This window comes from Lytechinus variegatus, chromosome 10, assembly GCF_018143015.1.
Source record: "Lytechinus variegatus isolate NC3 chromosome 10, Lvar_3.0, whole genome shotgun sequence".
Taxonomy (NCBI): domain Eukaryota; kingdom Metazoa; phylum Echinodermata; class Echinoidea; order Temnopleuroida; family Toxopneustidae; genus Lytechinus; species Lytechinus variegatus.
The window spans coordinates 9,514,358-9,541,250 of NC_054749.1; the positions used below are offsets into that span (position 1 = coordinate 9,514,358).

General features: G+C 35.1%; 1 protein-coding gene across 1 annotated transcript in view; it reads right to left on the reverse strand.

The window, feature by feature from the left end:
- Positions 1-427: 427 nt before the first annotated feature.
- LOC121422949 overlaps positions 428-26,893 on the reverse strand; it is a 32,212-nt gene continuing 5,746 nt past the window's right edge. The window contains exons 2-15 of the mRNA XM_041618190.1: positions 22,537-22,644; positions 21,671-21,752; positions 19,198-19,249; positions 17,609-17,716; positions 16,484-16,532; positions 13,599-13,657; positions 12,966-13,115; positions 12,402-12,473; positions 11,785-11,841; positions 8,520-8,701; positions 6,381-6,426; positions 4,111-4,179; positions 1,952-2,094; positions 428-846 (exon numbers count right to left, since the gene is read on the reverse strand). Of these exons, the coding sequence (XP_041474124.1) occupies positions 771-846; positions 1,952-2,094; positions 4,111-4,179; positions 6,381-6,426; positions 8,520-8,701; positions 11,785-11,841; positions 12,402-12,473; positions 12,966-13,115; positions 13,599-13,657; positions 16,484-16,532; positions 17,609-17,716; positions 19,198-19,249; positions 21,671-21,752; positions 22,537-22,644 (1,253 nt within the window). The 3' untranslated portion in view covers positions 428-770. The remainder of the gene's footprint in view (positions 847-1,951; positions 2,095-4,110; positions 4,180-6,380; positions 6,427-8,519; positions 8,702-11,784; positions 11,842-12,401; positions 12,474-12,965; positions 13,116-13,598; positions 13,658-16,483; positions 16,533-17,608; positions 17,717-19,197; positions 19,250-21,670; positions 21,753-22,536; positions 22,645-26,893) is intronic.

A 26,893-nucleotide genomic window follows, 5' to 3' on the forward strand; every position in this document is an offset into this window, starting at 1 on the left:
TCGCTTTTCATTTTGATGACATAATAGTTTAAAGATATTGAATTGTTTTTTAGATAATGGCCAGCTGCAAAGTATGGAGACACGCAAAGTTTGGACTTACAGCCATACATTTATCCAACAATACTCTTTGAATGACAACTGGAATTCTTCAAATAATTTGTGATTGTACATACCCATTGATACATCCTCACAAACTCATACTCACATTCATCAAATACAAGTATACATTAAATGCAAGTGCTAAAAATTCATACACCAACATATGTGTATAACACCCATCCAACTTTTTTTCTGCTTTTTATGATAAAAAGTGTCTCATTTACATATGCAAATGCAGCGGCTTTTCAGACAATACCTCAGCACAGCATTGTGACTGGCATTGTTTTTCGAGTTATTTTCATTATTATCAAAACTTGAAAAAGCATACCTCCACCCTGAATTTCATTCTATTAATTCAAGATTTAAAATCTACATCTAAAAACTCAGCCATCCTAGTCAAATTTTAATGGCAAGCTGATACTTAGATACAGATGTAACCACTGTTTTCAGTTCATTAATAATTCATAAAATGCAAATCAGATGTATACAATAAAATGTGTATGGGAATCACAACAAAAGCCAATGGCTTGCTAAACAGTCATCCCCTTACATACAAAATATACTATATGACATGGTAATCAAGTAGTTAAATGGACGTTCAAATCTACAATAGGTTTCATATGCATTTCAGCATAATTATGACAAAGGGACAATGAATAAATGATTTTTTTTTAACTTACCTCGATTTCTGTTTTGGCTTCGAATAAATAGCAAGAAAACTGTTTGGATATAGAGCACGTTGTATCCCTGCAGTACACAAACAGACAGGCAGAAAAGCAATTTAAACACAATTCAACATTGTCAATCCTCTTACTACAAAATGAAAAAAAAAACACATGATATGCGACAGTTTCTGTATGGATAGATGGATATCCTCTTACTACAAAATGAAAAAAAAACACATGATATGCGACAGTTTCTATATGGATTGTCAATCCTCTTACTACAAAATGAAAAAAAAAACACATGATATGCGACAGTTTCTATATGGATATACTCACCTACACATTACAAAACACATGAGGATATATATTTTTTTCTATTGCTGATGTGGTTTCAAACAACATCTGATATTTTTTTCTGTATGAGCATGTGTCTTACAAAGGGGCTTTTAACATTCAGGCGATACAAATCTTTAGTCTAATCATAAAGCATAAGGAAAAAAAGCGCAACAAATTATGACAGCATTGAAAGAAGAACAAGGACAACCACTGTAAAAGCAACCAACAATATTTTGGCGGAATTTGGGTCCAAATAAGCCAGCTCTGTTAAGATTAAGTGTTTGAAAATGATAAGAATGTAGTAATCAACACCACCATGGTGGAATTTCACGATAGTATTTTCACAATAATTAAAAATCAAAGCCCTAATTTGTGGGGAATAAAATTGAACCTATGTGGCATAGGTCCCTCACACTGTGTGCAAGATGGGTAGCTGTCTGTGTAGCAGATTTTTTTTTTTTTTGAGTACTAACAAATGTTTCAAAACTCCTCCAAACATAAGTATTTCAGCTGTCTACATTCATATAAAGCACTGTGGCCCAGTGGATTAGTCTCCTGGCTTTGAAACAGAGGGTAGGGGTTCAGATCCCAGACAAGGCTTAGTTTCCTTCATCAAGAAATTTATCCATATTACTTTGCACTCAACCCAGGTGAGGTGTAAATGGGTACCTGGTAGGAATCAATTCTTTGAAATGTGTGTGCAATATAATGTAGTAATCACAGCCAACAACCTAAAGACTGGGTAACAATATCCAAGTACTTTAGAAGTGCACAGAGATAATCATAATGTGATGGGTATAAGAAACATGTTTATTATTATCATTATTATCCTTGCTTTCCTCTAGACTCACCCAATAACAAGAGCAAAGTGTTTGACATAGTCCATCCGCCTTCCACATGATGCAATCTCAGGGTAGCAATGTTTCATAAGTTCTTCTTTGGTATCAAGGTCAAAGATTGTTACCAACGTCTCCCCTAACTCCAGAACTACATCCTACATAAGACAATCAGAGAATTCATGTTAATACATGGTGGCTCAAATCTAAAAAAGTGATTTGAAATCTTCGTTTTAAAAAGTCTGTAGGCACAGACCTTTGGTTTTCTCACAGTGCATAATGCAAAGTCTGAATTAGTGAGACTAGATTCACTCAGGTACTGAGGCTGTCTTATTAGACTGTTTGAAGTCTAGTCTTCACTCCAGACATGGAACAATTCATTAAAGTGTCAATTTTGAGACTAGTTTGAAACTATGATTTCTGTAAATTTGAGTTATTAGTTATTATATTTAATCCAGTCTGTACATTGAGAAAGGTATAAAAATAAATTCACATTTTTGTCATGAAGCACTAAAGTTTATACTAATTGCTATGGCTCAAGACCAATGTATATTCAAACAAATTTTAATGAATGGTGAGTTTCTTCAAATAAGCTTTATGTCAAGGACAGTATATCAGAATTTGACCATTGCTTATCAGCACTGTTATGACAAAAAGGACATATGAAATGACAAAAACCGTAGCAAGGTCATTTCAACTGCATGTGAATGCCAAACACAATATAGCAAATGAAGTGACAAGAAGATCTCCAATGGAGCTTATGTGAGTTTTAATGGGATGAATTTATTGGCATCAGCATAGTATTTGTTTTGGACCTTAATAGCAAACTGCACAAAGTACTCATTCATAGAAGGTCGTACCAAGATAAACTATATGAATTAGGTTAACAATATAGATGAACAGATAACACACCCAACTTCTAACAATTTCACGTAATGACCTCTGTGACCTTTGACCTCTGATGTGTGACCAAAATTACAGTAAGATCCACACTTATGTGTGCATACATGAATCCAGTTTGAAGTTCAGTAGCTCAAACCCATCTTTAAATATTTATCGCAAGACAATATTTTGATGACCTCTGTGACCTTTGATCTCACGAATACTAAAATCGCATCAGATCATCGCCACTCCTATCTCCACACTTGGACCATGTTTGATAATAATAATAATAATAATACATAAGATTTATATAGCGCACTTTCCATCTTGATTAGATGCTCAAGGCGCTTCAGAGCAGAACAACAAAAACTATTTACATATACATGTAATACATGTCTGAACAATAAGTCAATGTCTATCAAAAAACACTTTCATACAGGTAAGTTTTCAGGTTGCCCTTGAAGGTGGTCGCTGAAGTCTGGGTTTTCAAACTGTGTGGGAGAGAATTCCACAGGCTAGGTCATGCATGAGCAAAGGCCCGCTCCCCGATACTGATCCATCAAATGGTCCATCTCTACTCACTAATGCCCCTTTTGTCTCCTTGTTTCTAGTGTTGCTGTTGAATGTCTGTGGTCTGTATTATGGTTTTTCCACTTTATGTGTTTGTCATTTTGCTTCCGACGAAGATTCTGCTAGGATCGAAAGCTTAGGCCCCTTTTGACTCTAATTTACTCCATTGGCTCTCTTCTTTTTTATAAGCAGTTTTCAGCAGCTTCTTTTTGCCATCAAATGGTTTTTTAGTTATCCTGAAAATGGAAATGGGATGGACAGACACCAGACATGCAGAGGACCCAAAAGCATCATGCCCCCCAGCAACCGCCTACAGCAGGCAAAGGCATAAACAGTCCTGTACCTACAATAAGCTGTGGAGCGTCAGAGCGATATGTCGTACAAGCAGTAGCCCAGAAAAGGTTCTACTGGAAAGTTATGATGAATGTAGGGTAATCTAAGCTGCCGTTGTGTAACAGGAAGTGCGGATGGCAGTCCCTTTCGATGTGGGAAGTCAGGAGCAGATCAAGGGGGGGGGGCTGCAGAAATGTGACATTTTTATGCTTGTCAAAATTTTCGAGGGGGTGGGCTTTCCAAATATTTGGGACAAAACGCACACCCTACCGATTTGTGACAATCATAACGGTGTCATATCTATAAGCAATATGAAAAAATATATAAAAAAATTAAGCCAGACTTCCAGAATACTATCCCTAGATATGTAGGAAAGGAAATATACTCACCCTTGTAACATTAGATGAATCATTGAGTATTTGAAGTACAGCATCTTGTATTACTTCTGTTCCACCACTCTATTAAACAAAATATATGAAGAATATTATAAAAGTAACAAAAATACTACTACTACTAATAATGATACTCTGCTTTATAATAATAATATAGGGTATTTATATTGCGCACATATCCACCTTGTTAGGCGTTCACAGCACACACAGTTTCTTGAGGAATTACTTCCTACTGGTACCCATTTACCTCACCTAGGTTGAGTGCAGCACATTGTAGATCAGTTTCTTGCTGAAGGAAATTAAGCCATGGCTGGGATTTGAACCCACGACCCTCTGTTTCAACGTCTGGAGACTAATCCACTCGGCCACAACGCCCAACAACGCTTAATACATCAGAACGATGTCTCCAAGTGCTTTACAAATCTATATAGTATTATGCTGGTCATCAGGCCTTGCATACCCGCATACAATGTATGTACATGTATGTACTTTCTCCACTCCCTGGGGAGCATGCCACCAAGAGATCTAGGATTTAATTATTAGGCATACTACATATATGCTTTCAAATCCTACTGGGTATCCATTAACACCTGGGTGGAGTGGGAAAGTGTGGATTGATGCCTTGCCAAAGGATGCTAGGCAGCAATGAGATTCGCATACATATCCCTTAATTACGAGTCGAGAGTCAGAACCACTGCACTTTATAAAGATGAATGAACAAGTGACCCTAAACCTCATACCAATAAAAATTTACCCCACATGAGTTTTGCAATTTTTAATAAGCTTAAAAAACAGATCCAAAGCTTTAAAATGATCTATAGCTTCATCAATAAGTACTTGCTTCAATGAGTGAAAGCTTCATCTTAATAAGCAGAAAACTACTTTGTGTTTGTGTTTGCTCAAGCATGACACATTCATCTTATGCATCCTTTGTTCAATAATGAACTTAAAGCAGTCAGGAAAAATGGTGTCAAAGAAATACTTGCATCTTGTTTTCGGTTGAAAGAAACTACTCAACATTTCGGCAGAATGGAGAAAAAGAGTCTTTCAATTAATAAAGCTGATTTTAGCGCTTTGATTAATGGAGATCAAATGACTAATTTGGCAACCGTAATTCTGAATAATATTTAAAAAACATGCCAATTTAATATTCTAAAAACAAATCTTAAAGTTCACAAGCATCACAGGTAATACAATCATACAACGAAAATGGGTGGAGTGGCAAGTTGACAATTAAGATCTTCTGTTTATCTTCTAAATTGTTAAATGCAGTCAACTCTCGCTCAGGAAATTGAAACAGCAAGTTTTATATGTGCTGGTCTTGTTGTGAAGGCTCACTTGATCAAATTTTCAATTAGGGTCTTTGTGTGCAGTCTATTCAAGTGTGACATACAAGCAATCAATGGATACACATACATGCACAAGCATGTATTTATTCAGCGAGTATGGATAAGTTTGCATTTCTTTGTATTTCAAATACTTTAAAAACTCTGAATAATAGGTCATCAAGTTGAAATGACAAAATACGAAATTATCCATTTAAAAAAGATACAGTTCCTGTAATGAAACATAGGTTAGCAATTAATTGCATGCTTGATTTCACAATTGCACATTGTCAACAATGCAAACAATAGTTAAAGGACAAGTCCACCCCAACAAGCATAACACTTAAAATTTCATCAAAATAGGATGCAAAAAAAAGAAAGTTATGACATTTTAAAGTTTCGCTCAATTTCACAAAACAGTTACATGCACATCCTGGTTGGTGTGCAATGAGCAGACTGATGACATCACTCACTCACTATTTCTTTTGTATTTTATATATGAAATATAAAATGTTCTAATTTTCTCCTCATTGTCAAGTGATAAAACCATTAATTCCTCCCTGAACATGAGGAATTAGCATTGTCTAATACTATATGGTTCAGTCAAGTTGGTCCTTATTTTCTCTAAAAATTTAAATAATTTTTAAATTCAAACAATAAAAAACAAAAGAAAAATAGTGAGTGAGGGACATTATCGACTGTCTCACTTGCATGGCACCGAGTTGTGCATAACACTTTCTTGTGACAAATAAGCGAAACTTTAAAAAGTCATAATTTTTTTTATTTACATCCAATTTTGATGAAAATTTCAGCAGTATGCTAGTTTGATTTTCTCTATTCATTAAATTCAACACTTTTCTGCAGTCAACATGACCTTTACACGATCTACACTGATTGCTAAGCTTTGTGTTATGGTCACATGATCTGATAGGGAATGCTTACCTCTCCTGTCGGAACCTTCCCTACGTATTGCACTTTATGGAATGAACTAAAGAAAGGAAAAGTGAAAGTAAAACATTAGAATTAATAAAACTCCTGTAACAAAATCAAATACACGTAGGCATAGCAGTTAATAGCTCTTAAACATGAATACAATAACATAATATGAACACATTACTGATATAAAACTACAAATTCAATAACAGATCATTGACAGAGGCAAATTTGTTAATGTTATCTCTTGGAAAGTATGTCAGAAATCAGTTATGTAACACTGTTTCTGTTGTGTGTTAGGGAACATGAGTCAAGGTTAAATCTATGAAGATGTTGTTTGAAGGTTTGCATGGTGGCATGTTCAATTGCTGATGTGGTTTACGGTACACCATGTGGAGTGTTATAGGAACAGTGGATAGAAGAGAAGAAGTGGATAGGCGAGAAAGTGGAGATTTGAGAGTAGAGTATTCTTTCTTGAAAATAGTCCTGAAAAGGACTGTAAACCAGAAGGAATGTTGAGTGAGAACAGCTTGAGTAGTAGAGCTGATGAGGAGATGCTGGCTTGAGTCGGCGAGTAGAGATGATGAGTAGTAGAGAGACTCATCATCTCTACTCGCCGACTCAAGCCAGCATTTCCCATCATACAAAAATTAAATTCACAATTCTTCAAAACTATGACGGAAATCTTTATAACCTAACTGAAGTGACCATGGTTCACTGCATGTTATCAAGAAACTTATTTGATTTTTAATTTTTGAATTTTATACATAAAAACATTTTAAGATTTCCAACATTTGCAACATTAAACCAATCTCATGGGTTCATTTACATATAAAATCTGAACATCGCTGTTAGTCATTATGCATTACTTATAAATGATAGCTTATTTCTGACGCACTTTCACAGGTTTCTTTTTGATGCTCATGTTATGAATTTCTGCCGCTTAAAAGTGGGCACTTGTCGTTACAACTTACTTATGCAAAACTAATGAATTGCTTCATTGGATCAATAAAGTAGAAGTGTGGTGCCATGTTTATTTTTGTTTTCAGGTTTTTAGTTTTGAGATTGTCACTCTGAAGGGTAAACAGTGCTGAGGGTGCTTGTGAGAACTATGGAAAAGAAGTTTTGGGAATCCTCCTCCATTGTGATGTCACCATGATGAGTCATCAGTGTTTGGATTCTCCGAGTGATACTAGTTAGTTGTTTTCTTGAATGGGCCCCAACAAATTGAAATCAGTTAAGTACTCTATTCTTTTGAATGATTTTTGTTATTTTTGCAATACTATTCAAATTATTCACGGATGTGAACTTTATTGAATTTAACTATTATTTAAGAATTGTAATCTTTTAATTTATTTGTAATTCCAATTGTAGTTTGTTGTGTGAACAGTACTCAGAATTACCTTTTCTCTAGAGAATTTTGTCCTTTACTTGGGCACTGAGTCTGTGACAACGTGTTTACTCTTATTTGCTTGGCATGTTTACATTTTTTCTGTGTTAAACGTCCATCTTTGACCCCAACTTTACATCATAATACTGTATTTATGAGAACCGCTCAGTGCATTCAAGGAATTAATCTAACCAGGTATCCATTACCTCACCTGGGTTGAGTGAATCACAATGTGGTTCAATTTCTTTCTGAAGGAAATTATGCCATGATTGGGATTTGAACCAACAACCCTCTTTTTAAAAGTCAGGAGACTAATCCACTAGGCCATAATAAATGAGGGCATCGTGTTCTTGTCTATCAATCAGAGGGATGTGGGTTCAAATCTTATCCACAGCACGTTCTCTGTCAGCAAAATATTTACCCACATTGTGCTGCACTCAACCCAGGTGAGGTGAATGGGTACCCGGTAGGATTGATTTCTTGAATGCACTGACCGCTGGAAGGCAATTCGAGCTAAAAGCTGGTGTAATAACAACAACATGCCTCAGATTAGATTATTTCTAGATAAATGGCGCTATATATATATGCCTATTGTTACTACTACTACTTCTACTTCTACATTTAGTAGTATTAGTATTATAATTATCATCATTTATAATAATTACTATTATTATCATTAACAATAATACTATTATTATTATTATAATTATCACTAATTATCATTATCATCATTTCTTAAATCATCTATTATTTCTCACCTTCCTGAAAGACTCTCCATGGGTGGGTCTTCATCTTCCCCTGGTCTAAGTCCTTGTATAGATCCAGACCAGTCCCCGTTGCTGAGCCTGTCCTGTGGTACCAAAAAGCTAGGATACTCCTGAGCCATCTTCTCATACCTTGCCTTCAGCGGAGGAAAGACCTTCCCTGAAGGTAGATAACACTGTGAAGTAAATGATAATAATATAATGATTTGTATAGTGCAGAAACTATGTGCATACATCCTTCTGTGCTGAAAATCAATAGCTCCTGAAATGCTTGAAAACAAATTTAGAAAAGGGAAAGAAAAAAGAATGTATGGAAATGAATTGAACAGATAGGTTTCTAGTCTAAGTTTGAATGTTTCTATTGAAGGAGGGGATTTAATTACAGTATGGCAAGCCATTCCATAATTTTGTGGCTGTGCATGTGAAAGCACGATCTCCCAAAATTATCTTTGTATTACGAGTGGGGATGTGACGGATGCGACAGAGCAAATTATTGTGTATTGTGAGAACTGTGCAGACTTTAAGTGCGTCTGTGAACTTTTCTTTGTAAAAGCTGATAAATATATCTGGGGCTTGGCCACTTAGTGCCTTGCATATAATCAACAAAGTAAATTTACTGATAATAATGCATTAAGATAATAATATACACCATGATCTTCCCCTGGTCTAAGTCCTTGTATATGCCTAGCCTCTTATTCAGGCCCAGGTGGCTGTTCTTATGATCCTGAGCGAGGCAAGACTTACCCTAACTCAAGAAGTGAGTTAGGCACCTGGCATCCAGCAGGGGGTGAGCCAGGACCTCTTGACACCTAAACTTTTTTGTATATTCATAAGACACTTGCAAGGAAGTTTCGTCTATAGTTTTGAACAGTCCATCATCTGGCAGGGTATTTAATCCACTGATGAAACTTCTTCAAAATACTTTTTTTGAGAGCCTGTCTTCCTAATGAAGAATTTCCATGACCCCTTTTTCTCATAATAGTGCTTCAGCTTAATGTTGCGCTACACCAATTGAGCTGATCGATACATCGGAAATTACGTTATGTCCTTAATACGTTTTGTGTGGCCATGGATATTCAAGATGGGTAGTTTGATTAAGTAAACCCTATTACGTTGTCATTCCCGTAGACTTTGGCCTCACTAGGTTATCATTAAAAAGACACTGACTGCTAAACAAGTTTGACTAGATTTAGCAGATTATCACCTTATTTGAATTTATTTTCAACCTTTAGTTCATATTTTCATTCCTTCTCTAGATGCATTAAACAATGAGGAACTGCAATGAATATCACAATGCAAATAAGAGCGAGGGGCCGAGGTTAGGGAACATGAATGCAAATAAGTGAGATTGCAGTGTCTGGGCAGGGTGAGGGTGAGGAGGCATGTTGCTTTGTAGTGAGACTTACTCCAACTTATTTGGTGGTGGCAAAGCTCAGCCATTTGCTGGCAAGCATTCTTCTCACAACTCTAAAATTCAAGTCATTGTAAGTTGCTTATTATTTCTGTATCTTGCTAAGATTATAGAAGGAATATCAGTTGTACTGTTGGAAGAAAAGAAAGCAAGTAATTTTGGTCTGAATGGGAAGAAAATGAAATGTGGGAAATGTGTGCTTAATTGAATTATGGGCGATTTCTCTGAGTGAAAAAAGTCATATTTCCCCCCCCAAAAAAATAGGTTTCTTTAAAGGCTTGTACAACTGTTGATTAGTGAAATAAATCTAAAGCATTGTTTTGTTACTGCAGGCATCAAGATTTGAGCCTGTTTGACTCTGTTTTTTATGTGTTAATTACGAATCACTGTTCATGCAATTATCGTGGTGAAAGTTGTTTTACTATTACAGGTGGGTCTCCTGAAAAGAGGTAATTATCTCTTCAGCTAGCACGCATGTGCCTGAACCTTACAAGTTTGGGTAGTGCATTCAACCTGTGTGAATTGGGCATTGCTGGGTGGCCCGACATCCATGTGACACTAGCTCTTTGTGACTGGGGTTTGTTTGCCCATCACCGGCTGTTTTCGTCATGCACCCAGCTATTTATTGGTTTGTTCTTACACCACCTCAGTAACTCACTGCTATCATCGAGTGATATAAACAGATTCAAGACTTGCAGTAAATGTAAGCGATATCTTTTCAGCTTTATATTGACCACTTCTACAAAACTGGAGGACATCTGGGTCTACGGATCAAATTAAATGAGTATTATCTGATGGCATACAGTTTAATGTGAACACTGTTGAACTATAAATCAGATACAAGACTCTACTAACAGTTCTGAATCAAATTACCGGTATGATATCTTAGTATTTTTATACTCATATTGATGGTTCCTAGTATTGATTGTTGATTCATTTGTTAATAGAGCTGAAGCCAGTTGGTTATCATCATTATTTGTTTGGCATCACCTATGCCTGGGAGGCAAAAAGCAAACTGAATCACTAGGTGGTTTCAGACCGCCTCGAAGTTTGTCAGTTCCAGGTATTCTCTGATCGGGAAATTTACCCCGATCAGAAAATACCAGGCATTTTTGGTAATGTGAAAGCAAACTACGCGTAATATCCCCGAAAGAAAATACCCGCTTAATAGTAGGTACTTGGCGAAATTACGAGAACTTTCGCGGGGATTTTTCCAAGGTCGCAGGTATTTTGGCAATGTGAAAGCAAATTACGGGAACTTTTAGCCCAGTGTGTCGTTGGGTGCGGCGCCGTGGGTGGCTGCTGGGCTAGTGATTTTGAATCTTGCGCCTTGCCTGCTTATCATACCATAATGCGCATGCTCGTAACTTCAGGAACTTATCCCGAAGGGGTATGTTTCAGGGCGGTGTGAATGCAGGAATAATTAATGGGTATTTTTCAGCCTAAAAAAGTTCTCGTAATTTAACGGGGATTCTTGTGATCGAGGCAGTTTGAAACCACCTATTATGACCTGCAGGTCTCTCCTCCCGATATAACTGATTGGGGAGTGCAGGTGGACCACTACACTGGGGTTTCACCCCTACTATTGTACAAATAGGTTGGGATGTTTAAGAGTGACATGTTCAATATAGCTTGATATACATGTGACTGTAATAGTGTTCATGTCCTTGGGAAATATTCGATACAGCTTTTGCTACTTGAGTTTGGTATTGCCACTTTCAGTGATAATTAATTTCATGGAACATTAAACTTGAGATAGAAAAGTGTACGAAAATTAGTTGTTTTTGGTAAAAAAAATTGTGGATTCCAAGCTTGTTCATTAAAGACTATGTAAATATATTAATTTACCTTGATAATGGCAAGACTGATCGGCCAACCCACATGGTCCTTTAGTAACCCTGGAATCTAGAGAAATATAAAAAAAATGATTATTTCATGGTACAAAGAGTTATTAATATATATATCTTTTTTTTAATTCTGTTTTTATAATAGCAAATTGAAATAAATCACAAAATTTACAAATGATTATTACATGTAGGTGATTGCAATTCACATAAACACAAGTTAGTTACACAAAAAAGACAAAATAACAACCATAATAATAAAAAAGTCATTCAATGTATGTTGTTTGATATGCAACAAAATATAACATAGTCTGACTGACTGCCATGCTTTCGACTTTGGGCTAATCAAAATTCCCTGATTTTTCCCTCATTTGATGCATTTTTCCTGATTTGAGGTATTCTTCTTCAAATTCCCTGATTTTCCCTGACTGGAAAAAGTAAAAGAATTTTCCCTGATTTCCCTGATGGGCTGGGGACATTGTATTACTGACAATCCATATACATTTTTCATCTGGATTTTTCGTTAATTGAATGCCAACAATTTTCCCTCATGTTGCAATGCTCCCCTAATGTCAAATTATTATAACAAACAGCCAGTGTATATGTATAAAAAAAACTTACCCTTCCTCTTACTGTAGCATATAAACTTTCTCCATACAACTCATCAAATACATCTCCAGGCTCTATTTTGTTCTGTAAACAATTAATAATCATTGGAAAAGAAATGTGAAAAATAGATACATGACAAAATTTTTCATTTTTCTCACAAAGATTAGTTTTATACTTCTTCCTCTTCCTCCTTAATATTCTTCTTCTCCTCCTTTTTCTCTTCCTCAACTTCTTCTTCTTTGTCTTCTTCTTCTTCTCGTTCTTCTTCATCTTCCTCTTCTCCCCTTATTCCTCTTCTGCCTTCTTGGGTTTTTCTTCTTCTCCTCCTCCTCCTCAACGTGTGCGATACAAATCAAATAGCAATTAATTCTACATGTACTACCACAACTAATGTCAGTAAAGAAACTTCAACATAATTCATGTTCATTTGATATCAGAGTGGCCATTCCCCACTATTTTGTTTACATAGAAACTAAATTAAAATACAAAAAGATGCGGAGATTGATTCCCTCTACATGCAACAGTAAAAGGCATCTCTGATAGTTGGTATGGAATCTAATCTTTTTAACCCTGTACCTCATCTGCTGCAACACTGCCTGGTTTGACCTCAGCTACAATGATCCTATCCCAGATATGCCTGACAATGACCCCTAGAGACTGACTTGGTACCAGCTCAAAATGACGGTAAATCGGAATCAACCACGTCTCGTCCAAGAAACTTGAATTCTTTTAAAGAGAAATGGATTGGAATGATAAGAAGTGTTAAACTACCTTAGGATCATACATGTACTAGGTGGGTCTACATTAGCAAGAAATTCAGTCTGTTACCCTTTGAAAGTAGGCAAATGCTGACTGAAATAAACAATGATGAGCACTGCGATAAAACTCGCATTGAATTTTTGAAAATACAAAAGCAGAGATAATCTGAGAATCCATCTCTCTATCTAGAGTCAACAATTCATGCATATCAGTATATGAAACTTGAGCAAGTTTGCCCGATATATCAACCTGATTTTTTAGTGTTTGTCCAAAGTGAACTTTAAATGGCAAGAGACACATTGCTACAGAATAAATACATAATATGTTAATTCATCAAAGACAAGGTTTCTGAACATGAAGTCATTCTGAACATGAAGCACAAGCAAAATAGCTATCACTCAAATATTTGGGTAGGATTTGCAGTGGGCAGAATAGTAAATGGTTTCTTACTTTGATGTTGAATTCAAACTTAATCTCTGATGCCCAGAAAAGAAGGGACGACAGACTCTCTGCACATGAAAATATCAGATAAATATACATCAACGCACATTACAATCTACACCAAGGCAACAATGATATCAAACAATCAAAAAGAAGCTCATTATTGTACAGTGTGTATCAAAAAAAAGTTTACACTTTGAAAAAGCCCTGGGAATTAAATAATATACATGTACAACTTTTGGGTAATTTTTTCACGTGTAATCTTGGGTTTGGGTCTCATCTATCCAATGAAAATAAAAGTTTTGACAGAATGTTACATCTGAGTGAGCGCTGTCCATTTTTCGACAGTTATATCGTCATTTGCTTAAATGGATCTGTACCAATGTTAAATTATGGATATATCTTCAAGATTTTCCAAATATAATATTACAGGATGTTTTCTAAGTGTAAACTTTTTTTGACATGCACTGTATAACCCTGGTGGGGGTTTCATAGAGGTGTTTTTTTTTAAAGTCCCCACCTTCTTTACAAACAGGTACTAAAAATGCACCCAATCTAGCTGCATTTAAGAAACAGCTGAGCAAAAACTCGCTAATTAAAAGAAGTATATAGCAGCAGCGATTGCATGAATGGCCTGCACGTCTATAGCCTCTTTGAGGTGTTCAAGTGCAGTATTTGCATGACAAGACAAGAACGTCTGGAGATCCCTTCTTAAGGTAAAACCATAGACTGCAAATTTCATTGGTGTTGATCTTATAGCTCTAAGGATCAACAGTCACTCGTAAAGTTGATCTTATCTTACATTATGAAACGCCATCCTGGGACCCATACACAAAGCTTAGCGATCAATCGTAGAAGATTCTTCTGTGATTCTTTGACTACAATGGAATATAAATTGTGAAAATCAAGCATACGATTAATCGCTAACCTTTGTGTTACGGGAACCAGGGCCATCCACACCGGTGATTGCTTGAGGAGATCACCCATACTGTTTGCAATAGATATTTTTTAGCGGCATTGCTTGATTTTAACCCCACTGGTCCTTGAAAACATGTATCATACAATTAAGCATACTAATAAATGAAATAGAATTGGTTGCTATTTGAATTGAAAAATACAGTTTCCCAGAAATGTATCCACATTGTGCTGCACTCGACCCAGGTGAGGTGAATGGGTACCCGGTAGGATTTATTCCTTGAAGGCTTTAGTGCCTACACTAATATGGTAGCTCATCTACAGCTGGGGTAATAATATGATACCAAGTATCAAAGCGCAGTTTAGTATATGCACATATTAAAGGGGAAGTTCACCCTGACAAAAAGTTTATTGTAAAAATAGCAGAAAAAATAATAAAAAATATTGCCGAAGGTTTGAGAAAAATTCATCAAATAATTAAAAAGTTATTAGAATTTCAATTATTTGATTTGTGACGTCATATGCGAGCAGCATTCCTACATAGCGAATGGTAAAAAAATCAATGAAAAGTCATTTTCTCAGAAAATTGAAATTGGTTTTCACTGTACCTTTTGTATATCAATATACAAATCACTTCACACCCGATCATGAATAGAAAACAAAATTAAGTCATCAGGAGCCACTCAAAATTTTAAATTCATGCATTTTATATTACATAACACACGGGGCAGCTGCTCGTTTATGACGTCACAAATCCAAAACTTTGAACTCTCATAACTTTCTTACTCTTTAACGGATTTTCCTCAAACCTTCACCAATATTTTTTACTATTTTTTCTGCTATTTTTACAACAAAGTTTTCTTCAGGGTGAACTTCCCCTTTAACTGTGCTCTATAAATGGACAGTATATCATTATTATTGAAGGATTTGTAGCTACAGAAAATTCAACACAGGGAAACTGACAAAAAAGTAGATTGGGAAAATATCTATTGGTGCTCATTTGTAGCTGGTTTATTTTTTATTGAACTATATTTTCACTTTCACTAGCTTTATATAAAAAGTGACATTGATTAACTCCATTTCCTCATTGTTATTATATCCTCACTACGTTAAAGGTCAAGTCCACCTCAGGAAAGTGTTGATTTGAATCAACAGAGAAATATCAGACAAGCACCATGCTGAAAATTTCATCAAAATTGGATGCAAAATAGTAAAGTTATTACATTTCAAAGTTTTGCTTATTTTTAACAAAATAGTTATATATAAACAAGCCAGTTATATCCAAATGAGAGAGTCAATGATGTCACTCACTATTTCTTTTGTTTTTTTTTTATTATTTGATATAAACAATATTTCAATTTTTATGAATTTCATAAGGGCCTCCTTGCCTGAAGCACAAAATGTTAAAATAATAAATTTCCACATGTTCAGGGAGGAATGAAACTTCATTTCACAAGACAATGACAAGAAAATCAAAACATTTCATATTTCATATAATAAAATACAAAAGAAATAGTGATGTCATCAGTTCCCTCATTTGCATACCGACCGAGATGTGCATATAACTGTTTTTTTAAATAAAGCAAAACTTTAAAATGTCATTACTTATTTTTACATCCAATTTTGATGAAATTTCAGTGTTATGCTTGATGACTTTTTTCTCTTTTTATTCAAATCAAGTTTTTGTTGGGGTGGACTTGTCCTTTAAAGATAACAAGCCAAATAAATGAAGCTCTTTTGCATTTCAAATTTATTTGTGAAAATCATGGCAGGCAATACGCAAAAAATTAAAACAAACATATTTTACCATGAAAAATGTAGAATGACACTAGCACATTAATTGAGGTACTGCACGCACGATGGGCTCAATGCCACTTGTACATGTATAATAAAATTAAAATACATTAATGTATTTATGTAAATTTCATATTAATGAAAATATCAAAGAATCAATCCAATGAGAGGTTATATTCACTTACCAACCAATAACTCATTGCCAATTATAGACTCCAATGGATCATAACATGTCTGCATGCAGAGAGAGAGAAATAAATGGTCTAGTATATGGTGGCATGGATAAATCTGGAAAAGATTTATAGGCCTGTATTCTGAAGTCGTGTTTAAATTAAACCCTGGTTATAAAGTTGTGGTTTAAGTATGGAGAGCCTATTGGGGCACAAATCCCTGACAGTAAATATTCAATTTATTAACTCATATGACACCCAAATTGTTCAGAATTGTCTGAGAATAAAATATGAATCATAAGAAATATAAAATATAAACTTAATTTTTCATTTCTTGGCTTCCGTTAGTTAAGGATAGAGTTAGACCATGGTCTAAGTTAAACCTGACTTCAAAATACAGGCCATAGAGTACAGTACCAAAGTGTGACGTCAACAATTTTTCCTAATTGTCAGCGTTTTTGATACGATATTTTGATAGAGCACGATAGAAAACCCCCACAACCCAATTTTGATGGGATTTGGTCCATGGGGTTTCAAGACATGACCTCATGAAAACATGTAGTCCCATTCTTAATACATGTGTAGGAACCAGGCCAATAATAGATTTACTTCAATGGGACTAATCATGAGGTAATATCTAAGGCCCCCAAAAAACCAATTCCCACCAAATTTGGGGTGTGGGGGTTCATCATTTTCTTCCAAAATATGGTATCAATAACACAGAAATACATACAATTTTTTTTTGTGACGTCATCACTTTGGTACTTTATAGTAAACCATGTATCGAGTCATACATGTAAATGGACTATTAAGAAGAATGGATAGAGGTATGACTGAATATTTTTAGTAGTGTACAGGCCCACTCAAATGAAAACTCCTATTTACTACTCAATATTACATTCATTTTACAATGATTAAGAAGCAAAGCAGGTGCTATTCCTCTCAAGAACACATTACTTTCTACACACAAATAAAATTATAGGATATTCTATTCCCTATATACATGTATCTAATAATAATCTCAAAAGGTATAAGCTACCTGTATTTATGACACAGTCAATAGGAGCCTTTGTGGTGTTGTTCAGTTAAAGCCCTCCTTTATACGTAATAGAAATCACGACATAGTACTACCCGACTCACCTCCAATAGCTTGGCATTACTTGTTATGACTTCAATAGGAATGCTCAATAAACCATTGTTAAGGGCGAGACGTATGAACAGCCTTCCTCTACCAAGATTGGTCTTCACCTGGATCATAAGAACAATAATAAAATAAAAATAAAAAAGAACATTTTTATTTCTTATTTGTTGAACTGTATTTTAATGTTTGTGTTCTTTTTTTAGCACCAGCTAATGAGGAGAGTCTTTTAACAGAAACTTGATTTGTTTTGATAATCCCCAGGCATTAGCTGGTGTTCTTTCCTTTTTTTGAGTGTTTTTTTTTATTTGATATTGTATATTGGATGGTGTATGATTACTTTCAATGTAATGAATTTGACTATTGTTATGAGTATGTGTACCTAGAAATGAAATAAAATAAATAAATAATCATCAAAGGAATATGTGATAAGAGATTCAAGGATGTAGCAAATAGTGAGGGCCTGTACATGTTCATGCTTAAATTCTACGCAACCTCTCTGCCATGCATTTCTTGTGCAGCACTGTGCATTTTGGGTGCATTATTTTATCCATAGAACGTAAAAACTGAGATGCCATCTTTAATATGAGTTTTTTTTCAAAGGAAAGGCTACTAGTGCCGGTGTTGACTTATGTGCACATACTTGATACGCCTGTGATGTCATAATAGAATGCAGGAACAATGTGGGCTTTCCAGTCTGTGCAATATAGGCCAATGTGAATGAAAATAAGTTCACATCTATGTACATATGTATAACACGATAATTATGAATTTAGAGCAAAACAAGTATCTTTCCTTATTGTTGTTTTTCTAAACAAATAGATTAATTGGCTATTAAATTCATTCTCTGCATTACAAATAAAATATCTCAAAGCTTTATTTTAAGACTAGCTGTTTATAATACACAATAAATGAGAGACCATACATGTATACATTGTTTAAAGTCAGTTCGCTCTCTGTATATGGTTTAATAAAACGGGTTCAAGGATGTTGCCAATAGTGAATGCAACCAAATCACATGCTCATGCTTTTATTCTACGCAACCTCCAAGCCGTGCATTTTTTGTGCAGTACTGAGCAATTTGAGTGCATTATTTAACCCTTAGCTCAGGTAAAAACTGAGACACCATCTGAAATATGCGTTGTTTCAAAGAAAGAGCTATATGGAAAAGATTTTTACAATGTATGTGCTCACTGAGGCACTCACATTAGATAAGCCCGTGACGAAAATTTGGAGAGACTGGAAGAAGCTTCCAACTACAAATGCACACAGCCAACCCATTTTATAAAACAAATAATGTACATTTCTAAATTTGTGATGTTAGGGACAATGCAGGATTCACAGGTATTCGCAATATAATGCAAAATCACTTGGTGAGCTCGCCCCATGCTTTTGCATAGTATTGCAAATAGCCTTGAATGCGCTGCATCACCATAACACACTCATAAATGTGCATTTTTTGTATGATATTGATGACATGTACTCTAAAGAAATTGGAAATTCTTTTGGAGGGTAGGTGTGTCATTCAGCATAAGACAGTGTTTTAAGGCAATGAGGATATCTAGACGCATTGTAGATCAACATACTTTACCTTCTTGGCTTTCTGGACTGCTTCCAACATGTGTGAAAACTTAGCACTTGGTCTGTTGAAAATGAATACAAGTATATATTAGTAAATGTGCATCATATAAATGCTGATACACATATACATTATCCATACTTTTTGGACTTCCACAGCATAAAGATAAAGTATTATTTATAATACTTATCAAGTACATGTATATTTTGTGTGTGCACTTTTTGAAAATAGTAGGGATGTTTGCTTGAACCATGGCATTTGTTAGACTGATGTCAGATTGTTTCTAGTGAAATCTGAGGGAAAATAGGGGGATTGCTAAAAATTCAGCAAAAGCTTATGATTGTTTAATGACATGTTTAAAATGTTACAGAATGTCATATTCCACACCAGAAATTTCTAATTATTTATTTTTAATGCGAACTAAAGTAACTTTGACTATAATAGCTACCTGGTACCGTATATAAAACAATTAGAAACTTGTAATCCTAATTGAGCTCTATATAAAACAAATAGAAACTTGTAATCCTATATCCTGTCCTTTTCAAACCGAAATTCAAATAATTTTCATTTGACATTGAGTGCATATCCTCATCAATCACATTATTATAAACATGGACACAGTATATATAGAAGAAGCTGTCAGTTACATCACAGAATTTAAAATTGAAACATTCATAACTCTATTGTCCTTGAAGTGTCTCCAAATCATTATTGATGTTCCTAGACCTGGTGGGTGTTTCATAAAGCTGTTCGTAAGATACGAACGACTTTACAAACGACTGGTGATCCTTTCTTATGCTATATGATGTCTCTATGTAATTGAGTTATTACATAAAAAACATGTTACAGTCCTGCGTAGAGTCGTTCGTAACTTTACGAACAGCTTTATGAAACACCCACCTGTTTGCTTGTTATTTCTTTTTACTTAGGGCTAGGCTTTACTTACCCTTATCAACTAAAATCACCCCAAAAAAGTTTGATCATTTTCCTACCAATGTTGACCAACAATAAGTCGCCAGGGAAGGTTCTCTGTGAAAAGCCTGGGTAGCAATTTGGTCTTCAAAAAGCAAAAATTAAACAAACAAGCTAAATCTCAAAGAGTATCCTTTTCCTTCATCCTGCTAAAATTTGTAAAGTTGTAAAGTTGAATAGAAACAAGGCAAAAGCAATTTTGTGTCTCGCCCACTTATGAAAATAATCAGAAATATCGTGATTTGCAAGGGCATGCAAGAGAATTATATCGAAATTTCTTTGTGAAATGACTGGGTTGGAATAACACTTGTCATAAGAGCCTTGCACATAAACTTAAATGTTGACCTGAAAATGACCTTTGACCTTACCATGTGACCTCCGACTGCAGCATAACATGCACGTCCCCAAGTCTATCTAACATCCAAGTTTGGTTAAAAAGCGACTTACGATTGTGGAGTTATGTGTCATTACAGGTTTGTGACGGACGCCGGACGACATTTGGATCCCTAGGTCTCGCCTTCACCTCTGGTGGGCGAGACAAAAACATACAAGATTTTCTTGACACGTTTTCGCAGACTGCTTGGAAGTTTCAATGAGATACATGTAGCACAGTGTGCACAACTCACGTTTGAGTGAACCCCAAACTTCAAATGTCATATTATCCTTATACTTTGAAGCTCTTAGAATTTCTTCTACATTTGATCAGGTATTATGGGGTTACTTTTGATCAATTTCAACAAAAGCCTAGGATGTGCTCTTGATTCCGATGAAAATCATAAAATTAATTTCGGGCATCTAATTGGGGACTTTGTGGTGACATGTTACACATGTGACTTTGTGGTGACATGTTACACATGTGACTTTGTGGTGACATGTTACACATGTGACCTGCCACCACAAAACCAACTATAAGTCGACCCAAACGAATATTGCGATTTTTATTGAGCTTGAAAATTCATTTCCTACAGTGTAAGCTTTAAAATGATATATGATACATGTACATGTATGTTGAAACTGACTAACAATAACTATTATAAGTACATGATTGAATTCAGAGGAAATCCAGCAAGAGCTTAAAAAATAAGGAGAAAACAAGGTTTGAAGTTTGGGGTTCACTCAAGCATGAGATGTGCATACTGTGTAATCTCAATGAAACTTCCAAGCAGTCCGAAAAAGTAGTGTCTAAAAAAAAACTCTTGTATCTTTTCTTTTATTCAACTTCTTGACCTCAAATTTTTATACCTTGGTCACATTTGCTCTACGGCAGCCAAACGGCGAGTAATAAACAGCCATTTTATCACTTTTTTGTACCAACTACATATAGGTGGTTTGAATTAAAATTAATAAAACAGCTGTTTTCGACTAGCCGCACGGCCACCGTAGAACAAATGTGACCAAGGTATTACAGTTTTGGAGACTAAATTTAGTATTTTGGCTATTTACAGAGAACCTTAACTGGCGACTTATTGGTGGTTTTGGAGTGATAGGTCACATATATTCCTATATACTTTACCTGCCATGTTTGTAATACTGCTCTATCTGCTCTATCCAATTCCAATAATCTTTCTTTGACAGCCCAAAAACTGTATTAACACCTGCAAAAACATCATGAATAAAGGTTAACACTAACATTTTTATTTGATTGCTACTGTCCTAGAAAGTATCCCAAACCTTTGTAATTTGTTGTTCATTAAAAAAAACCTAATGCCAGATATGAACTGGCAACATACATGTAGCCACTTAAAAAAACGTTTTGTCAAAGTGCTATTTGATTTCACGGTGTTTGTGACTTGTTGGTAAAATAATAATCATTATAATAATCATCAATAAGCACAGCTACCCTTATCGGGCGTTCAAGCATTCAAAGAATTCCTTCCTACCAGTTACACCAGTGGCAAACGTACATAAACACCTTGCCAAAGGACACTAGTGCTGCGGTGGGATTCAAAGCCCGGACATTGTGGTTCACAGTCCGGAGGCTTATCCACTGTGCCACAACACCTCTACAAATAACTCTTCAATGAGGATAGGAATAGGATAGGAATATTCAAGTGTGAACATTTTTATGTCTCAATTTTAACTGAAGATCACGAACTTAAGAAAAATGAATAATAATAATGATAACAAAAATAGTAATAATAAGATAATGATAATGTTATACTTGATAGTGATGATGTATAATAGTAATAACTATATCTAAGAAATAATAAAATAAAATGATAATAATAATAATACTAATGTATAAATCTATAGAGAGCAGAAACTATAATGATCATGTGGCTGCATATTACTACATGTATGGTACACTAATTGACTAGTGATAAGTACTAATGTATTATAAAACAGTAAAATCTCGGGATGTGATTTAAAATGGCCTACTTTTCAATCCCTTCTTAAAGATATCCTCTATAGTAGTGAAGAGTTGGAGTGTCTCTGGGTGAGTGTCGTCAACAGGTCGGGTCACTGCCTTCAGTTTCAAAAGAATTCCTGCAATTAAAAACAAACCAGAAGAGCTTTAGAGAAAAAACAAGTGGAATGCCTCTGGCCGTCTCACCTGCATCACGCGATTCAACATAGCAGCATTGCTGAATTTGAAAACTACTATAACTCGCACAAGATGTTCAGTGACACTTGGTTACTCTTATTTTCACGTTTTATGAACTAGACCAATACACTTACAGAGATAGGATGGTAACTCAACGAATACCCCCAATGTGGCCAAAATTTATTGACCTCACATGACCTTTGACCTTGAACATGTGACCTGAAACTTGCACAGGATATTCAATGATACTTGATTACTCTCATGTCCAAGTTTCAAAAGTCAGATCAATAAACTTGCAAAATTATGATGGTTATTCAACAGATACCCCAATTATGGCCAAATTTCATTGACCTTTGACCTTGGTCATGTGACCTAAAATGCGTACAGGCTGTTCAGTGATACTTGATTACTCTTATGTCCAAGATTTATGAACTAGACCAACATACTTTCAAAGTTATGATGGTAATTCAACAAATACCCCAATTCGGCCTAAGTTCATTGACCCTAAATGACCTTTGATCTTTGTCATGTGACATGAAACTCACGTAGGATGTTTGGTGATACATGATTGACCTCATGTCCAAGTTTAATGAACTAGGTCCATATATTTTCTAAGTTATGATGACATTTCAAAAACTTAACCTCAGGTTAAGATTTTGATGTTGATTCCCCCAACATGGTCTAAGTTCATATGACCTTTGACCTTGGTCATGTGACATGAAACTCTAATAGGATGTTCAGTAATACTTGATTAACCTTATGGCCAAGTTTTATGAACTAGGTCCATATACTTTCTAAGTTATGATGTCATTTAAAAAACTTAACCTCAGGTTAAGATTTGATGTTGACGCCGCCGCCGTCACCGTCGGAAAAGCGGCGCCTATAGTCTCACTCTGCTATGCAGGTGAGACAAAAACAGATTGTCTTTAATTGTACTGTGAACAAAGAAACTACAGTACAGAGGAAAGAATAGATGCTTCAGGGATTTGTGTGAGGACTTTTTTTGCAGTCTGTAACCTGAACTCAGTGGCCGTTAGGCGTCTGTGCAACATACAACAATTTAGACTTCCTACAACTCCAAGGATGCGAAAAACAGAATTCTAATTTTTGTACATCAATGAGAATTTTCTTGTAGTCTGCAACCAATACCCAGTGTCCGTTTGGAGTCTGGGCAACACTCTTTCTAAAACTGCAAGGATTTTTAGTAAAACAGAATTTAGATTTGTGTACATCAATGTGGACTCACTTGCAGTCCGCAACTAGAACTCGGTGTCCATTTGGAGTCAGTGCAACATACAATAACTTACACACTCTTCCTACAACTGCAATAATGCAGTAAAACAGAATCTTGTCTTGTCTTTCTGTTAATGCCCACAATCATTATATTGAACATTATATTTGATTTGTGTACATCAATGTGGACTCACTTGCAGTCTGTAACCAGAACTCAAGTGTCCATTTGGAGTCTGTGCAACATACAACATACATGTACTCTTTTACAACAAGGCTGCAGTAAAACAGAATTCTGGTTGTAGCATTCCTAGCTTTATGCTGGTATTTTTAAGTGAAATCTTTTTAATGCTTGGAATTTCATATTTGTCAGGAAGAAATTTAATACATTTCATTATAAGCATGTTTCAGTTAAGGTGTAAACATTGGTTATAATCATTCATTAGACACTGGTTAGGGTATACATGTGCTTGGAATATTTCAAATCCCGGTTTAGGTATGCACAAATGTTGGAAATGTTTTATTATCCTCCCCCCTTTTGAGAATGTTCAAGTGTTGGAAATATTTATTATCAGGTGGATGCCATATAGATTACGGTTCTCTATAACATTAATTAATTCAGTTGTGCACACAGAGTCTCTTATAATATGAATATCTTTCTTTATACATTCATCTTTTCTTTGAATTCTTTAAAGGGCTTGATCTTGTCTGGTAATCGTAGAAGCAACATCTTCTTTGAGGGGTAAGGCCATCTGCAAAGGCCAAGGGACCTACATGAACTACTAAAGGCCAAGTGGAGGAGGCATAGCCAACAGCAAAGGCTGGGAACTAGACCATCTACCAGAGGTCGAATGAGGCATGTCAAGCCAAAACAGAGATGATAGGGGCTTTCTTCAACTTTTTTAAGTCTAACTTCTTCACTATTCAGAGATAGCGAGCTACATTTACTTAACAGTATCCGCTTAACAAAGTCCTATTTTGCTAAGATTGGAAACAACAACCTAACTAAATATTTACATGTATGACACCCTTAATCCTGTCATAAATAATTTACATGTAGATCTGACTACTACTATCATGTGGAATATGGCATGCAAAAGTGCCTCAAAATTACAATCTTAGATTAGATTAGATTTATTCATTTCCGTTCAAGAAAACAAAATATAATTGAAGTAATTGTACATATCAAAAATAATACAGACAGTTCAATGACATTTCACAACAAATATTAAAGATATATTAACTGAACAGATGAAATGTACTAAAAAAAAACCAAAGCTTGTACAAACAGCAAGTACCTAAACTTAATTTCAAAACTAATTAACAAAACTACAATAATGGAGATGGACAGTGACACGCAAAACAAGTACAGTAAACTACAAAATAAAGCAAATAAGCCAATACAAAAATAAGAAAAAGTAATTGAAATAATAATTACAATGATAATGATAAATTCAAAATAGTAATAAAAAAATTATAAGGAGAAAAAAAAGAGGCAAAGGAAAGAGGGAGGGAGAGAAGGGTGGTGCAAATAAAAATGAAAAGAGGAACAAGACAGGTGCACAGGTTTTTAGGCATTGTCGTGTCATTATTCAAAATATGTATTATTTGACAAATTTATTGATCGTTAAAGGTTAGATTTTAATACTTTTACTTTTAATGGTTATGCTAGCTTGACTTGTTCGTGTGGAATATTGACAAATTACTATATGTTCAAGTTTGCATTTGAAAACATTAATGCTTGGAGATTCTTTAAAGTCGTTGGGCAGGGGATTCCAATACACTGGTCCAAAAAAGATGAAAGAGCTTTTTGCTAATATAGTACGGGAAGGGGGTAGGTGATACAGTTACATTGTCTTGTTTGGTAATCATGTATGGAGGAGTTTTTACAGAACATATTTGAAAAAAATTGTGGGGAGATTTTAATAGTTAGATTTTAAAACTTTTAGTTTAGGTTATGCTAGCTTGACTTGTTGGTGTTAAGTATTGACAATTTAGCGTCTTTTAAAGTTTGCGTTTGAAAACATTGATGCTTGGAGATTCTTTAAAGCCGTTGGGAAGGGAATTCCAATACACTAGTCCAAAGACGAGAGTTTTTTGCTATTGTTATATATTACAAGTTGGGGGTAGGTGATAACAGTTACATTGTCTCATTGGGTAATTGTGTATGGAGGAGTCTTTTACAGAATATATTTGAAAAAAATTGTGAGATCATCTATACTTAGTTAGGTGAGTTGGAAAAGATATAAATCATTCAGTTTAAGCATTTTGGTTTTTGAAAAAAAAGAAGATATCTGTGTGTGTGATCTGAACTGAGTTTGAAATATTATTCTAAGGGCCTTCTTCTGCTACAGAAGTATCATTTGTAATTGTGTTTGGATTGCACAACCCCTGGCCAAAATCAGAGATGCCAAGTTCAAAGACCAGCTATGCGTGAGATTTTCAGTAAATCTGAGTGAGATCACAGACGTTGTGTACAATGTATATGGGGATAGGCTGTGAAAGTTGCGTGAGATGGACATTTGAGGGGATAAACGAGAGTCCAAAATGCTTGAGTCTCACGCATAATGCGCGAGACTTGGTAGCTCTGCAAAATACCATAATTGATGTATGGTAATATTAATGTGATATAGTATAAGCGTGAGATGGAAGAAAATTTTTCAGTTTGTTGATAATTCTGATATTTCATGAAATTGTTTTGCATATATTATTGATGTGTGAATTTCATGATAGTTTAGAGTCAATTATAACACCCAAGAATCTGGTCTCTGAAACATTTTTAAGAACAGTGTTTTAAAAAATGAGATTGTAAGGTAATAAGCCAGTTCGTAGTTCCTTTCTGCGCATGATCAATATTCTACGCATGATCAGAGGAAGGTCATTTGTACTAAAGTGACATGGTGATTTAAAATCTAATGAGATAAGCACCAACTTTGATGTCTTGATTATTCATTTATTCTT